The 16,528-nt window shown below is 36.8% G+C and overlaps 1 protein-coding gene across 1 annotated transcript in view; it reads right to left on the reverse strand.

Moving 5' to 3' along the window:
* The window catches only part of COL24A1 (collagen type XXIV alpha 1 chain), a 383,490-nt gene that overhangs the window by 363,870 nt on the left and 3,092 nt on the right, over positions 1 to 16,528 (reverse strand). The window contains exon 3 of the mRNA XM_066372218.1: positions 7,717 to 7,781. Within this exon, the coding sequence (XP_066228315.1) occupies positions 7,717 to 7,781 (65 nt within the window). The remainder of the gene's footprint in view (positions 1 to 7,716; positions 7,782 to 16,528) is intronic.

Here is a 16,528-nt window from a genome sequence, read left to right on the forward strand (position 1 = left end):
TGTGCTAATAAAATCAGTCTTCTAAGCCTGCATGACTGATGCTGAGATGCAGACACAAACATGTCAACCTTGCTTGTCTTTCATTTGCAACTTATATAGCAAGTAGCAATGGTTATATTATCACTAATCAGAATTAAAGAAAGAGGGAATTAGAGAGAGAGGTGGAAGGAAGGAAAGAAAGACAGGAAATGGGGAGAGGAAGAAAGTGAATGACGGAAGGAAAAAGACGAAATCAAGTCTCAGCATATAATAAAACTATGACTTCTACCCAAGTTTGACACTAGATCCAGTGGCTATATAATTGACTCTGTGGTGGAGTATAGCATATGCCTAAAGATATAGACACAGGAGAACCAATGGTTACATTTGTTTTACAAGTACGGAAAACTAAAGAATCATTTTACCTGTCAATACCAACAATATTTTTATCACAAATTGGAAGAGCAGGGAGGTACTATGTCTACCCCTCAAAATGTAAGATTTTACATTTCTTAGTAATTAATAGCTGAAAAGATGTTTTAAAAAGTTATCCAATTTTCAATAAAATGTACAGAATAATACTTAGAGTATAAAAATTAGTGTTAACTTCTAATAAAGATCTAAATTAATATAGAACTTAATTTTAATGAATTCTGTTTAAAAATTTCATATTCCTGGGTCAGCTAAGTCTCCAAGGCTATATTCTTTCTATATAGTTTGCAGAAATAAAAAATAAAATAAAATGATTGTTTAAAATAAAATTATCAAAGTTGTAAACAAGAAAGATCATATAGGTCTCAATATACTCTTCCTTTTCTTGCACATTTACTCAGTTTGACTAAATTATCTAGATAATTGCCCAATATCCACTTTTTATTGTTCTCTGTAGTCTAATCCCAATAGTTGGTCAGTGCCAGAGTGTCGACTCAAAGACAGGCTTCCTGGTTGCCAGTTCACTGAGTTAGAGAGCTAAAGAAAGTAGTTTAGAACCAACTATTTGGTTTTATTTACTTATTTTTTAATATTATAAATACATGGGGAAAAAAGGATCTGGAATATTCTTTTCCTACTAAAAGTTCTTGTGCATTCATCTCCTAACAGGCATGCTGAGCACTTTACATGTGTTATTTCATTTGACCCACACAACAATCCTATGTAGTCAGAACAACTATTATGTTGACTTTAGAGTTGCTGACAATAAGGCTCAGACTATGTTAGGAGCTTGCTCAAGGTCACTTAGCTACTAAGCCTTGGATTCTGGACAAGAACTGTGACTTCCAGCTGCAAACCACCTGTGCTTTAGCACAACTATCACACTAAGTAGGTAAAAAGTGGCAGCTTGACTTTAAGTTATTCTTAATGGTAACAACATATCTATTTTGGTTAAAGAGGTAAAAGCAAATTTATTTATACAATGAGAAATGAAGCTTTAACCTGTGTGTAAATTTTCTAAATAAGTGTCCATAAGGGGTTTTGGCAAAAAATACTTGGGGGTTACTGCAGCTAGAATGAGCTGCTTCTCTGTGAAGAATAAATACATTTTGGACTAATTTTCACAGGAAATACTCTTCTTGGAGATGAGTATTTTACACATAAGGATTTATACACATGTGGTTCTCATACCTTGGGATCATGAACCTGAGAAAGCTGTGTGTGTTGGGAATGGGTCGCACAGCTTCCTTGGTGTGAGTTATCATGAGAGGTGTTGCAACTGTGGCAGTTTCATGGGCAGCCAGCCCACCAACAGTGACAGAGTGCTAAGGAAAGTAGATGGTATTTAAAAAGAACAGGGATCTATATCTGCCAAATGCTCAGAAAACAGCCCTAAGTAATTTTTTTTCTTATAGTTAAATCATTTATTCATTAGGTTATACCTAAAACTTGGTTATAAAACAAGTACAAGATTTGCATTTATGTATAGCATATTTAAAAGGGTTTTCTTAGCTGTGTTAAAACTTAAAGGAAAAACTGAAAACATGGCAAAAAACAGATACTTATCTCTGCTCAGTGAGATAAGTATCTAAAATGAGAACAAGGAAATGTGGTTTAAAACTACATGGGCAAAGTAAATGGATAGAAGCAACAACAGCAGATAAGAGACATCAACAAATTTTTAAAAGATGAAAAGCAAAGAAGGAATTAGCACAGCTGAAAAAACTGAACACTAAGGACTTGCAGAGGCAGGCGCTAATGGCCGGCGGACCAATTCACATACAAAATCCTGAAAAGGCTCAAGAATTGAAGGCACCAAATCACTGAATCCAGGTGAGAGGCATGGGGTTTCGAATGAGGGAGGGAGGGAAAGTTGGAAGTACATATAAGAAACTTTGAGAACAGATGACTCCAGCTCACTTATGTAGAAACATTGAATTAATCATAGCAGAATATAGAATAAAAACATCATAATGAGAATAAGGGGATTCAGTTAAAATCCACATACTAAATGGTGAGACAGCACTCTTTGAACCCTGCTGAAATCTCTATCACTCAACTTTACTAACAGTGGCAGTCAGCACTATATTCTATATGTAAGATATTGATATTGGAGGATTTTTCTCTAAAAATACTGTATAATTTTAGACATTTGTAGTCCAACAACAAAATGGTCAGCTAACACATACCAACCTCAACACCCTCTATGTAAACTATACCAGTTAAAAGGCTACCCATACAAATAGAGTCTCCAACCCTTTTTTTTTCTTTCTTTTCTTTTCTTTTTCTTTTTCTTTTTTTTTTTAGAGAGAAAGAGAAAGATGAGAAGTATCAATTCGTAGTTGCGCACTTTAAGTGTTCATTGATTGCCTCTCATATGTGTTTTGACTGAGGGGCTCCAGCTAAGCCAAGTGACCTTTGGGCCCAAGACAGCAACCGTGAGATCATGTTGATGATCCTGTGCTCAAGCTGGCAACCCCATGCTCAAGCTGCAGACCTTGGGGTCTCAAACCTGGGATCTCAGTGTCCCAGATCAATGCTTTATCCAGTGAGCCAACACCCATCAGGCCCAAGCATATTTTTAATGCCTTACTTTTAAATGATAATATAGGTACAAGAGACTGATACAGAACATTTTCAACATAAAATTTGTAGAAAACAGAGACAAAGCAGGGAGCAGAAGAAAAATTCAAAAAAATTATTCTCATCTTCAGAGTAGATATTGCATCAAAGAAAATAGAGTAAGATGCTAATTTATTAAAAAGTTAACTAAAATATGAAAGCTCTTAAAAATTTAAACACAGCATAAATAAAAATATTTAAATGTTTGGAATAGTCACTCATGAAAATCTGTTATAAAATAGAATAAAAAACAAAAACAGGAAAATAAGAGCTAAATAAAAATAAGGAGCTCAATCCATAAAATCCAATATATGACCAACAGAATTTGTAGAAAGAGCAAATAGATACATCAGAGAGAAAGAACTAGCAAGGAAAAATTCCCAGAAAATTAAAAGTTTCTATACTGGAAGGACCTACTGAGTGCCCAGCACAATAAATTGAAAAAAGACCAATATCAAGGTTAATTACTGTGAAATTTTAAAACATCAAGGACAAATGATCTTCACTTTAGAGTTGCTGACAATGAGGCTCAGAGTATTTCAGGAAGTCGCTCAAGTTTAGAGAGGAAAATAGAAAGGTCACATACAAAGAATCAAGAATTAGTATAATATCAGATTTCTTAACTGCAAGCAGAAGACAATAGATGAAAGCTTCTGAGAGAAATTATTTACAGCCTAAAATTATACCCACTCAAACTACCCTCAAGCCTATGTACTAAATAATCATTCTTAGAAATGCAATGGTGCAAAATGTGCCACCTAAGTACACATTTTCAGGATGCTACTGAATGTCATGCTCCACTCAAATAAGAAAATAGATGATGAAGAAGAAAATCTGAGTTCCAAGACATTGAGTCTAACACAGACAAGAGAGATAAACTCCATAGGAAACGTAGAGAACTACCAATCTATGGTAGAACAGGAGAATTTTAGCTTCCACTAGGAATATGTCTAAGAAAAAAATTTAAATGGTTAGAGTATATGGTATATTATTTGAAAAATACTTTTCAAAAAAATTTAGAATTCTCTTGGGATAGCTGAGAAGTATTAGTGATTGTGACACAGAACACAAAACAAACAAAAATATACTGTACAGGAAAGAAAATATAAATGTACATGGTTCAGTGGTAAAAAAAAATTACATACATGCATGATAAGGTAAATTATAAATACAATTTAATAAAAAACTTGTATAAAGGTATATTGAGAGAACAAAAAGAAGATGGGGAAGGGAGGATATATGATAGTATAAAATTGTTAAAACCTAACCATCAAAAATCGGAAGTCAAAACAATACATAAGCATATTATTAAGAAATATGGCGGTTAAAACCAAAAGAAGGTGGTAAAAGAAAGTTTGGGTACAAGATTGCAGGAGTGAGTAAGGTCAAGGGATAATGTTTGTTGTTTTATATTTTGAAGTAAAACTTGACTTTTAAACTACAGGATGGGGCAAAAGTAGGCTTACAGTTGTCAGTATGTGCAACACGGGGTTTATTATTGTATTATTACTAATTATTGTATTACTTTCCATACAAACAGTGGTAAACAGAGTTTATTCTTGTATCATTACTTATTGTTGTATTTTCCACATAAACAATGATAAACTCAATTTTTCCCTGCCTTGTATATATTTATATTACTTTGACACTTTTTAAAGTTTTGAAAACTCTAAGTATAAATATATTTATTTCTGATAAATCTAATTAGGAATCATTTCTAACTCTAATAGGTATATTAAGAAGTATTAAATTAAGGTTGCAAATGATATTTGTGATATTTATAAAATTACAATTTCTCTGCAACTGTTTTTCTAATCTCCTGGTCAAATGTTACATTACTGTATGATGCCAATTTAACAAAAAAAAAAAATCTATTTTGGAAAAATATTTCTAAGTTTCTGATAGCATACTATTTTCATTTCTTTTTTTGTGCTCAAAAGTACCCAATTTTCTAAGTCAAAGAAGTTTAAATTTTTTTTGTTAAGCACTCACAATAAAATTTTATTGTTATAAAAAGAAAGACTAGAAATTATGATGTTCCCCTGAAATAAAAGAGCATATTTTGTATTCTATGAATAAAATCTTAAGGTTGAAAGAGAGTCTTTCTTTTATTTACTCCTTTCATTGATTCTAAATTATTTTTAAAAACCGATTCACAAATACTCAGTGTTCCTCATATCTTTCTTTGTCTGGGTATTTTGATAATGATACATCTTGTAAATTATTAAACTCAAAACACCAGGTGACAGCAAAGAGGATGTGGAGTGGAAAGAATTTTTTTTTTTATTGTTGTTGTCAGAGATGGACATTCAAATTCAAGTCTTAGCTGTATGAACCTGGGCAAGCCCCTTCTCTGAACCTTTTTTTTGTTTTTTTTTGTATTTTTTCTGAAGATGGAAACGGGAGGCAGTCAGATAGACTCCCATATGTGCCCGACTGGGATCCACCCAGCATGCCCACCAGGGGGGCGATGCTCTGCCCATCTGGGGCATTGCTCTGTTACAACCAGAGCCATTCTAGGGCCTGAGGCAGAGGCCATGGAGCCATCCTCAGCGCCCAGGCCAACTTTGCTCCAATGGAGCCTTGGCTGCGGGAGGGGAAGAGAGAGACAGAGAGGAAGGAGAGGGGGAGGGGTGGAGAAGCAGATGGGCGCTTCTCCTGTGTGCCCTGGCTGGGAATTGAACCTGGGACTCCTGCACACCAGGCTGATGCTCTACCACTGAGCCAACTGGCCAGGGCTCTGGACCTGTTTTTTTTTTTATCTCTAAAACCTACCCTGCAGGTTCATTATGAGCATTAGAATAATATATGTAAAGTACCAATGAAGAACAAGACACAAAATATATATATAATTAATAATGGCAATTCTTCTCCTTCTCTGTGGTTCAAGATGATTCATTTTTAAAGAATTTATAGACTTTACAGTCAAAATACCTGCTTTTAAGTCTTGATTTTTCCATTTATTAGCCTGTAACCCTGGGGTACTTTTATTCTTCTTAATCTTGGTTTCAGCAGTTCTATCATGAGCATAATTATAAACACTCTGTAATAAGGTGGTGGTGAAGAAAATACATATTCCACTACCACAGTGGCTGGTATGTAGTAAGTTCTCAGAAATAATAACAGTAATAATAACAATAAATTAAGAGATATAGTTTCTCTCCTCTTCATGACTCCTTAAAGCAAAATAAAGTTCCATGTGGCATGTGAGCTAATTTACTTTTCCCCATAGAAGACAATTACAAAATTTCTTCCTAGACATATTTTAATTCACTTATGTTTAACAGAATATGTATCTATGTCCACTTTTCAATTTGGTCAGTCAGATGGAGCACCACTCCTCCTTTTGTGCCTTCTCTCTTCCTACATATACTTCATTTATTTGTCTTTGTTTACTTGTCTTTTTCTTACCGTTATTTGGATGACTGACCAAATGAACAGCAGCTCATTGAATTGAAAAGCTGGTTCTGTCAGAATGAATAATTTGGTAGCTCTGATGATAAAAGCAGAAGAGGAAAAAAAAGAAACCCATGGTGATATTTTCAGTAGATCCAGCATTCTTTTATTTGATTTCATCATTCTTTTTTTACCTTTGACAAAGGCACTTGCTTTTCCACTTTGATGCCAGAGATACTATCTTATTCATATTTTAATTACTGATAATTAAGATTTTATGTGGCAAATACAAAATCTTTTAAAAAGATTGTTTAATAAATTAGGGTAGTATATAGATCCCTGAAATTCTTATCACCATACTACCACAGCAACTAGCTAGCAAGCAAAAAAATCAAAATATTTAACTATTTTTCATTCTTTTTTTTTTCATTTTTCCGAAGCTGGAAACAGGGAGAGACAGTCAGACAGACTCCCGCATGCGCCCGACCGGGATCCACCCGGCACGCCCACCAGGGGCGACGCTCTGCCCACCAGGGGGCGATGCTCTGCCCATCCTGGGCGTCACCATGTTGCGACCAGAGCCACTCTAGCGCCTGAGGCAGAGGCCACAGAGCCATCCCCAGCGCCCGGGCCATCTTTGCTCCAATGGAGCCTTGGCTGCGGGAGGGGAAGAGAGAGACAGAGAGGAAGGCGAGGCGGAGGGGTGGAGAAGCAAAGGGGCGCTTCTCCTGTGTGCCCTGGCCGGGAATCGAACCCGGGTCCTCCGCACGCTAGGCCGACGCTCTACCGCTGAGCCAACCGGCCAGGGCCTATTTAACTATTTTTCAAACCTCTCTATTTGAATTAAATAAAGTCCGAAGCCCACTGGTACACAAACTTTATTTTGTTTCCTAATGATGTAACTCTAGATGGAACATTTAATATATGCTTGTGTTGTGTCAAGAAGTGCAAAGGTAATTCAGTCACAGTTTGCTACCCCCAAGAATTCCCACTTAAAATGAAGTTACAAGCAAAGCCTTTTTACTATTCAAAACTTCCCTTTTATAGAAAGTTTGCTTAAAAATGTAAGCAATTTCACAGACAGAAGACCTGACTAATTTCTTAAAGGTCATATTTCCCCCCAAAATTGTTTTCTTTCACCCTTACAATCTCATTGTGCTGGGTAGAATTTTTAATCATTATTATTTAATGTTGAATTTAAGGTTATGATGACTTTAAAGTCATATACTTTTCTTGTCTGGAAGCAGAATTTTTTTACAAGCAAATTAGCCAAGGTGACATTCTTACCTTGTTCTTGTGCGTGAACAGCAACCCCTGCCACACATAGCACAATAAAATGAAGAAGCAGTTTCCTAAAAATGGAAAAGTCATTAGGAAAAACTTAGTTGGATGTTTACAACCTTTAAATCATATTATATCTAAAATGAGCTCTAGTACAAGATTAACAATGAAGCTATTTTAATTAGTAACACAGTATTCTAATATTCATATTAGTTCATATAAAGGACAAGGGTTCCGAATTTAAGTTCCAGCTTTTGCCACTTACTATATGACTTGGGCATACATTTTACTGCTTTGTGCCTCAGTTTCTTTGGTTTTTTAAAAGATTAACTGAAAGGCCTGATCAAGTGGTGGCACAGTGGATACCGCATCAACCTGGGATGCTGAGGACCTATTTGAAACCCCAAGGTCGCCAGCTTGAGCTCAGGCTCATCCAGATTGAGCACTGGATTGCTGGCTTGAGTGTGGGATCATAGACATGACCCCATGGTCACTGGCTTGAGCCCAAAGTCGCTGGCTTGAGCAAGAGGTAACTGGCTCAGCTGGAGCCCACCAGTCAAGGCAGTATAAGTAATCAATGAACAACTAAGGTGCCGCAACTATGAGTTGATGCTTCTTATCTTTCTCCCTTCCTGTCTGTCTGTCTCTGTCTCTCAGTCTCTCTCTCGTTAAAAAATAAATAAAATAAAAAAATAAAGATTAACTGAAAGACTTCATGTGACGCATACAAATAGTACCTGGCACATAGGAAGCATTCAATAAATGTGAACTAGTAAAGGAACATTATAATGATGATTATTATATATTATTTTATATTATGTCAAATTATACATGCAATTTATACAAAGTAATATAAATTCACACAAAATAGCACAGCTTATAGTCACTTAACCATAGGAATTATAAATTGATGGAACCGTACTTGTTTAAATGAATATTTATACACTGCTCACAAAAATTAGAGGATCAGGGAATGTGCTGATACTCCAGTACTTTTAGCCTTTTCTATAGTGCATTTTCACCAATGAAATAAAAGTTGATTTTGCATCATATTTCCATAATCGAACAACTTTCTTTGAATTGTCATTTGCTTTTCTGATGTTCTTGTTTAATAAAAAAAAAATCAAATGCTTTTTTTTTACTTTTTTTTTTGTATTTTTTCAAAGTGAGAAGCAGGGATCAGCAGACAGACCCCAGCATGTGCTCAACCAGGATCCACCCGGCATGCCCACCAGGGGGCAATGCTTGGCCCATCTGGGGTGTTGCTCTGCTGCGGCTATAACCATTCTAGTGCCAGAGGCCATGGAGCCATCCTCAGCCCCCGGGGGCCAACGTTGCTCCAATGGAGCCTTGGCTGCAGGAGGGGAAGAGAGAGACAGAGAGGAAGTAGAGGGGGAGAGGTAGACAAGCAGATGGGCACTTTGCCTGTGTGCCCTGGTCGGGAATCGAACCTGGGACTTCCACAAGCCGGGCCAATGCTATACCACTGAGCCAACTGGCCAGGGCCAAATGCTTCTTTTTTTTATCGCTTCATATTCATTTTGAAATATCCCCTAATTTTTGTGAGCAGTATATATAAAATCCATTTGAATATCATATTGAAATCACTTGTACTAAATTCATGATTATTTTTTGTTTCTGGAAATAGCAATGGCCTGTAGATATCCACATAAAATTTTGATTAGTAATACCTGTGAATAGAATACTCATTCACTACAAATCAAAATCTTCATTCATATCAATTAGCTAAGTGAAAATATTTTGTTTTTCAGTGTAACTAAACTTTTGACAGATTTTGTTGAATACAATTGACTATATCTACCTACCAAGTGAAAACAAAGTTATAGATATAATTTTAAAAAGTAATGAGCATGCTGAAAACACTATTTTAATACCTTATTCATGCTAATATAGACCCTAATTCTACTTTTTATTCTAACCCGGGGACGCCCAAATGACATTTATGTAAAATACAGTTCTGCAAGGAGTGATTACAGAGACTTCTGAAAATACCCTTTTCCTTTTATTAAGTTCTTAGTATACTAGTAATAATTGGTACATTGTCTACTACCAATAATAAGTGTATACCTTTACCAGCTAGTATAAAGAACATCTTAATCTAAGTAAGATGATCTTATACAAAGTGAGCCAACAATATAAAATTATACTATCCTCTTTGAGATAAAGGAAGTAACATTTATGTTAAAATGGTATTAACCATTTTTTAGTAAGTGAAAACTGCACATTCTGCGATCACACTCAGTGTAGAGCACAGCTTTTATAAGACAGGGTTTTCAATTTCAACTGGTATGGGCAAATAGCTGAACCATATATATATATATATTTTTTGTACTTTTCTGAAGCTGGAAACGGGGAGAGACAGTCAGACAGACTCCCGCATGCGCCTGACCGGGATCCACCCAGCACGCCCACCAAGGGCGATGCTCTGCCCCTCCCGGGCGTCGCTCTGCCGCGACCAGAGCCACTCTAGCGCCTGGGGCAGAGGCCAAGGAGCCATCCCCAGCGCCCGGGCCATCCTTGCTCCAATGGAGCCTCGACTGCGGGAGGGGAAGAGAGAGACAGAGAGGAAGGAGGGGGGGGGGTGGAGAAGCAAATGGGCGCTTCTCCTATGTGCCCCGGCCGGGAATCGAACCCGGGTCCCCCGCACGCCAGGCCAACGCTCTACTGCTGAGCCAACCGGCCAGGGCTGAACCATATATTTTAATGAAGTCTACAAAATTCTTCCAGATAGGGTGTCATTTATTTAGAACAATGCTTCTCAGCTGCTAGCTTGGCACACAACCACCTGATTTACTGGTGAAAAATGCAGATTCTGGGCCTTGACACAAAGATGATTCATAAATTTTATGTGTATCCTCAGACTGTGTTTGAATTTAAGTAGGTAATTTTAAAGTGAATTGTGTGTGTACCAAACTCTAAGAAAAGCAACTTAGAATATTTGCTATTTATAGTTATATTGTATTGAAGACATACTTAAATAAGTGTTATTTTGCTTAAATCACATTGTAATGCCAGTGGCCAAGGCCAGGCAGGTCCACACTAGATTCAGGCAGACAGTAGAAAAACTGTAGAGCCAAAAAGCATTGGGTCATTCCTGATTAATAGAGTCTCTAAATGGCGGATGAGCAAACTGGCAGGGGAAAACGGCTTCTTGGGCAAACAAACAGCAAAAATGGCCCCTCACAATGGCGGGCAGGCAATCTACCATCCTCTGAGAGCAAGCACCCATAGCCTTACATAGACTATGCACATGTGGCCTTTGCACGTGCTCATGCACTAATCAAAGAGCTTGTAGGTGGTAAACCAGTGAGCAAACCTAACACAGCTGTTTCCCAACACACAGGTATATAATTTTATAACAATGAAAAAATAAGATTATTTGATCTCTTTCTTTAATTTTATTTTATTTAATTTATTGTGTTTACATAGATTCTAGTGTCTCCCCAATTGCATCCCCCTCCCCTGTATTCCTCTCAAATTCTCCCTTGCTCCCTTCCCAACAGCTCCTCCCCCCTTCCCTTCAGGTTTAATTCCGTTCCTCAGTTCACATTGTTCCTTGGATTCCTCAAATGAGTGAGGTCATATGATATTTTTATTTCTCTGCCTGGCTTATTTCACTTAACAAAATAGTTTCCAGGTCCATCCATGTTGTTGCAAAAGGTAAGATTTCCTTCTTTTTCATGACCCCATAGTATTCCATTGTGTATATGTATCACTGCTTTTTAACCCACTCATCCACTGACGGACACTTGGGCTGTTTCCAGATCTTGGCTATTGTGAACAATGCTGCCATAAACATGGGGGTGCGTTTCTTCTTTTAAATCAGTGATATGGTGTTCTTGGGATATATTCCTAAAAGTGGGATGGCTGGGTCAAAAGACAGTTCAATTTTTAATTTTTTGAGGAATCTCCATACTGTTTTCCACAGTGGCTGCACCAGTCTGCATTCCCTCCAGCAGTGCAGGAGGATTCCCTTTTCTCCACATCCTTGCCAGCACCTATCGTGTGTTGTTTTGATCTTTTTTAATGCTCTATGTTGGTGGTTTTCAAACTTTAGTGGGCGTGGGAATCACCTGTACGACTAATGATTTCTGGGTCCCAACCGAGAGTTTCTGACTCACTATGTCTGGGGTAGGGCTCAAATTTGCATCTATAATGAGTTTCCAGGCAATGTTGATGCTGCTAATCTGAGAATCACACTCTGAGGACCACTCACTCTTCTGGCATAGATGCCGCTCGGGAGGTGGTATAAGGCCTACTTTATACCAATGTTTTGGATCTGTTTTTCATTTTAGCTGCACAGTAAAATCAGCTGGGGAGTTGTAAAAATTACTAATACTAGGGCCCTGCTTGCCTTACCCTCACTCCAAGAAATTATAATTTTATTTTTTCTGTGGTACAAGGGTTTTTAAATATCTCCCATGTGATTCTAATGTACAAACAAAATTGAGGACCACTGTGGGGGAGTAAAATAATTTCTCAAGTTCTTCAGGATAGATCCCAGCATGATCTACAGTTTAAGTAAAAGGAAGCTCTTTTCCTTTCAAATTTATATTTTCAACGAGTAACTGGCATGATAAATACCAATGAGACTATAAATAGCTCATGATGACAGTTACTGAAGGAGAGTACATCAGAATTATGCTATTCTAATAGAAAACAGAATGTGAAAGGAAGCACGTCTCACCTGCCCAAGGTCATCTGGCTCACTTAATCCTTAGTAACAACCCAACAGACATTTTTCCATTCAGAATAAAGCTAATTAAGGAAGAGTACAACAACCAGCATTATCCACTTTGCAAGTCAGCCAACCCATAGACTTCCCCAACGACCTCAGGGGAGAAAATACAGCACTTTCCACATGTTAATAAGTCCATTCCTGGAGTTAGGCAGGAAACATGAGCACATCAACATCATCCCTTAACCAGGTGATTTTAGGGGATTATGACAATTCAGTTGAGCCAAGTACACACCTCTGCACTAAAGCTGATGACTAATGGAGAGGTAGAGATCAATGATAAAAGAACAAATTTTATCTCTCTTTTTCTGATTATGCTGAAAACTAATAGCCAAGTGAGAAGGATATGAAAAGTCAAGTTCCTCACGAGGTGTTCATGGCCCTTATCATTCAGCTCCAACCTCCTTGTTTTAGCAATTTGAATCCCCCTGTAGCTGACACCCTCCAAGTTCCAGCCATTCCCTGGACAGACTTTGTAAGTGTCTGAAATGCCCTCTCAGTTTCCACCTGTCAGGATGTTAGGTATCATCAAAGCCTAATTTAAATAACACCTGCTCTGCCTGACCAAGTGGTGGAGCAGTGGGTAGAGAATCAACCTGGGATTCTGAGGACTCAGGTTTGAAACCCTCAGGTCTCCTGTCTGAGCGCAGGGTTGCCGGCTGTGTGGGGTCATAGACATGACTCCATGGTCACTGGCCTAAGCCCAAGGTTGCTGGCTTGAGCAAGGGGTCACTGGCTCGAGCAAGGGGTCACTGACTCAGCTGGAGCGCCCCCCCCCCCCAGTCAAGGCACATATGAGAAAGCAATCAATGAACAACTAAAGTGCCACAACTGTGAGTTGATGCTTCTCATTTCTCTTTCTTCCTGTCTGTCTGTCTCTTATTCTCTCTCGCTAAAAAAATAAAAAAATAACACCTGCTTCAAGAAATTTCCCATTATTCCTAAAGAGAATTTGCTCTTTCCCTTGTCTTGGTACTCCTGGTGATTTATTTGTAACTTTGCTATTGCAGTATATGTTGTACCTTTTATGATTAATTAATGAGTAAATATCTAAGGAAGCAACAGGTCTTCACCTTTTATCCATTTCTTACATGATACTAACACTTAGTAAATATTTTTAAGCATAAAAAGAATACCATTTTCATTTCCCAATGATTGAGGAATTCAAATTTTCCCTATAGACCTAATTTTTTTAACTGTTAGGAAAAGTTAAGTAAAATACATATACTTTTAGTTGGATATCCAAAGAGAGAGAAGAAAAGTATAATTTTTAAAAAAATACGCTATGGTAGGGTAAGTGGAGACCTTTTCTCTTTTCTTTTCATTTTTACTGTTTTTTTTTTTTTCATATCTGAAGTGTAAGCACAGATATCAAGCTTAATTGACATAATTGTTTGCTAAAAAGCTAAACTCCATCACTGTATAAAATGGATATTTAATAAATTCAAGCTTTCTGGGCAATATCGACTTGGGCTGGGCTTGCTTATTTCTTTGGTTTTGTGCCTCCCCCTCATGGTATTACATTTACTTAATAAAGAAAAAAGGTAACATTTCCACATTAATGGTAGTAACAGATTGTCAAGGACACCACAGGTTCTCTGTCCTTCTCGCTGTTGTGCTATACATATAGTGCTAAGGTATGTTGGAGTATTTTAATAAATTAAAATTATAACTATATTAAGTTGTTGGTTAATAAGAAAATAACACTAGACTGAGAGTGAAAGTACTAATACTGGTTTTATTTATAATTCACTGTGTGACCTTGGGCAGGTCATTTCAATTTTCTGAATCTTAGCTGACTCATCTATTATATGATGACATAATATAAATTTTACATTTTACATTCCAAATGTGAAACACTAAAATTTTTGTATGTGGTGAGATCCTATTAATGTACTGGCATTTGAGGACAAAGCAAGATGTTCTATAAATTATAAAGATCATGTTATTTAACCACAAATACGGAAAGCTCTTGCTACAGTTCTAGCCAGTACTCTTTTAATTAAACTAAAATAGTCTACTAAGTTTTCTAATTTGTTCATATATTTACATTACTCTAACAAAGAGTCTAGTTAGTGTATTAAATATAATTTTTTTCAAATAATCAAAGCATGTCTATTTTTGTTCACTTTTTTGTGTTTGGAGTATGTGCCATGTCACTAACATAAAGTAACAGAAGTACATATACTTGTGACATTTAACAAAATCAAAACAGGTCTAAAAGAAGTCAATTAATATGCTAATAAACATTCAATAACAGTTCAGAAAATATAACCCATGATGTTAATATCTGAGTATATCTAACAAAACATGAAATACTGTGTGTCTGGTCTGCTACTCACATTTTCAGTTTGACATAAGTCACAGTCAAAACATAACCAGACATGTGAGGAGTAAGGCCTAAAAGGGGATCAGGCAGGAAACAGATACCCCAAAACTATACTCAGAATTTAAGGAACTAATATCCATTCCAGGCATCTTTCCTTAATAATTCTTGAAGCTATTAAACTTTCTCTTTCCCTGAAGGGTCTGTTACTTGAGGGAGTCCCAGGACACTTTTTGTTTAGGGCACCCAGGAGACCCTCAGGTATTATGATATATATCTTCAGGCTGTTGATGCTCCTTCCTGCATAGATTCAATTTATAATAGTAAGACAGACTTTTGAAGTCTTATCAACAGGAAACTTTTATTTTATCAGTTGGTGATATTCATTTAAACCAACTGGAAAGGGTAAACTACTCTGAAAAACACACACATGTGATATACATCAATAATTTCAACAATTTCCATCACACTAAGTTTACAAGCCAAAAACTTCTCTAAGTCATGACAGCTTTACAGATTTTGTTCTTTACTATCTGCTAAGATCCAGAAATAGTAAAATTTCTTTCCTCTGTTCCCAAAATAACTGAAAAACAGTTCTTATCCCAGCAGTTGGGGATAAAGTTGAATGATTCAGAGAATAAAGTGTCACTAATTTATATACAATAAATTTCTTGGACTATCAATTCAACACAATAGGTATTTGTATAACTAATCCAGTGCGAAGTGTACTAGCACTTTTGGTTAAATTCCAAGCATGCAGATAAGTCATGGGTAGAAGAGAGATAAATGCTTAAGGACTTCAAGTAATCAGAATGCCTGGAGTCAGGTCAGTAGCAAGAAGAAAAAAACAAAACAAAACAAAAAACACCTACACCTAAATTAGTCTGTCCTCATAATACCACAGACATTGTTAAACTGATTGCTGCTTAGCCTAGCAAAATTCCTGGCACACACTACTGTTAAATAAAGATTTTTAAGTGAATGACTAAACAATCAGTAAATCTAGCAGTTGGCTAAGCTTCAACAAATATATAACTTCTCTAGCATCTTCTACCTGCATAGTAATCCCAAGACCAAGAAGTCAGGTCATCCTAACTTCCATTTATTTATCTAAGAAAGTAAACTGGTTTGAAGGTCTTTTAGATATCCTCCTTGTTTCACTTCAGATCCATCCCTACAATATGTGCTCCAGCCAATTCCATTTCTTTCAGGCCCTCAGATACCCTGTGCTGTCTGACCTCCGAGACATTTACTGTTGTTCTCTGCTTAGAAAGCTCTATATACCTTTTCCACTTAGGACCCAATCTAGATTTCATTTCCTTTGGTCAGCTTGTCCTTCTAGTATTATCCCTCCTTCTCCTTCCCACCTACTCAGGACTGCTCTGTGTCCTTCTGCACATATCCTTATTTCATTTTGTTAAACTTGGTTGTTTCATTTTCTGTTTCCTATACTTAAATGGGCGCATTGGGAGGACAGCAATTGTGTTTTTCTTGCTCAACCATTATATCCTTTCTGCCTAGAACCATGCTGGGCACATAATTGGAGCTCAATAAACGTGCTAAATAAACCACTGAATGAATGACAGAATAAGCTCAGCCTTTTATGAGAATGGAAAAAAAATGGTGTTCACATTCAGAATTATAAATTTCAAAATAAGTCATAGTTGAAAAGCATGGCAAGGAAACTAACACAGCTATTCTAATTCCCATAATAAAATTTGCTTTTTCCTGTA

Source organism: Saccopteryx leptura, chromosome 3, assembly GCF_036850995.1.
Source record: "Saccopteryx leptura isolate mSacLep1 chromosome 3, mSacLep1_pri_phased_curated, whole genome shotgun sequence".
Taxonomy (NCBI): Eukaryota; Metazoa; Chordata; class Mammalia; order Chiroptera; family Emballonuridae; genus Saccopteryx; species Saccopteryx leptura.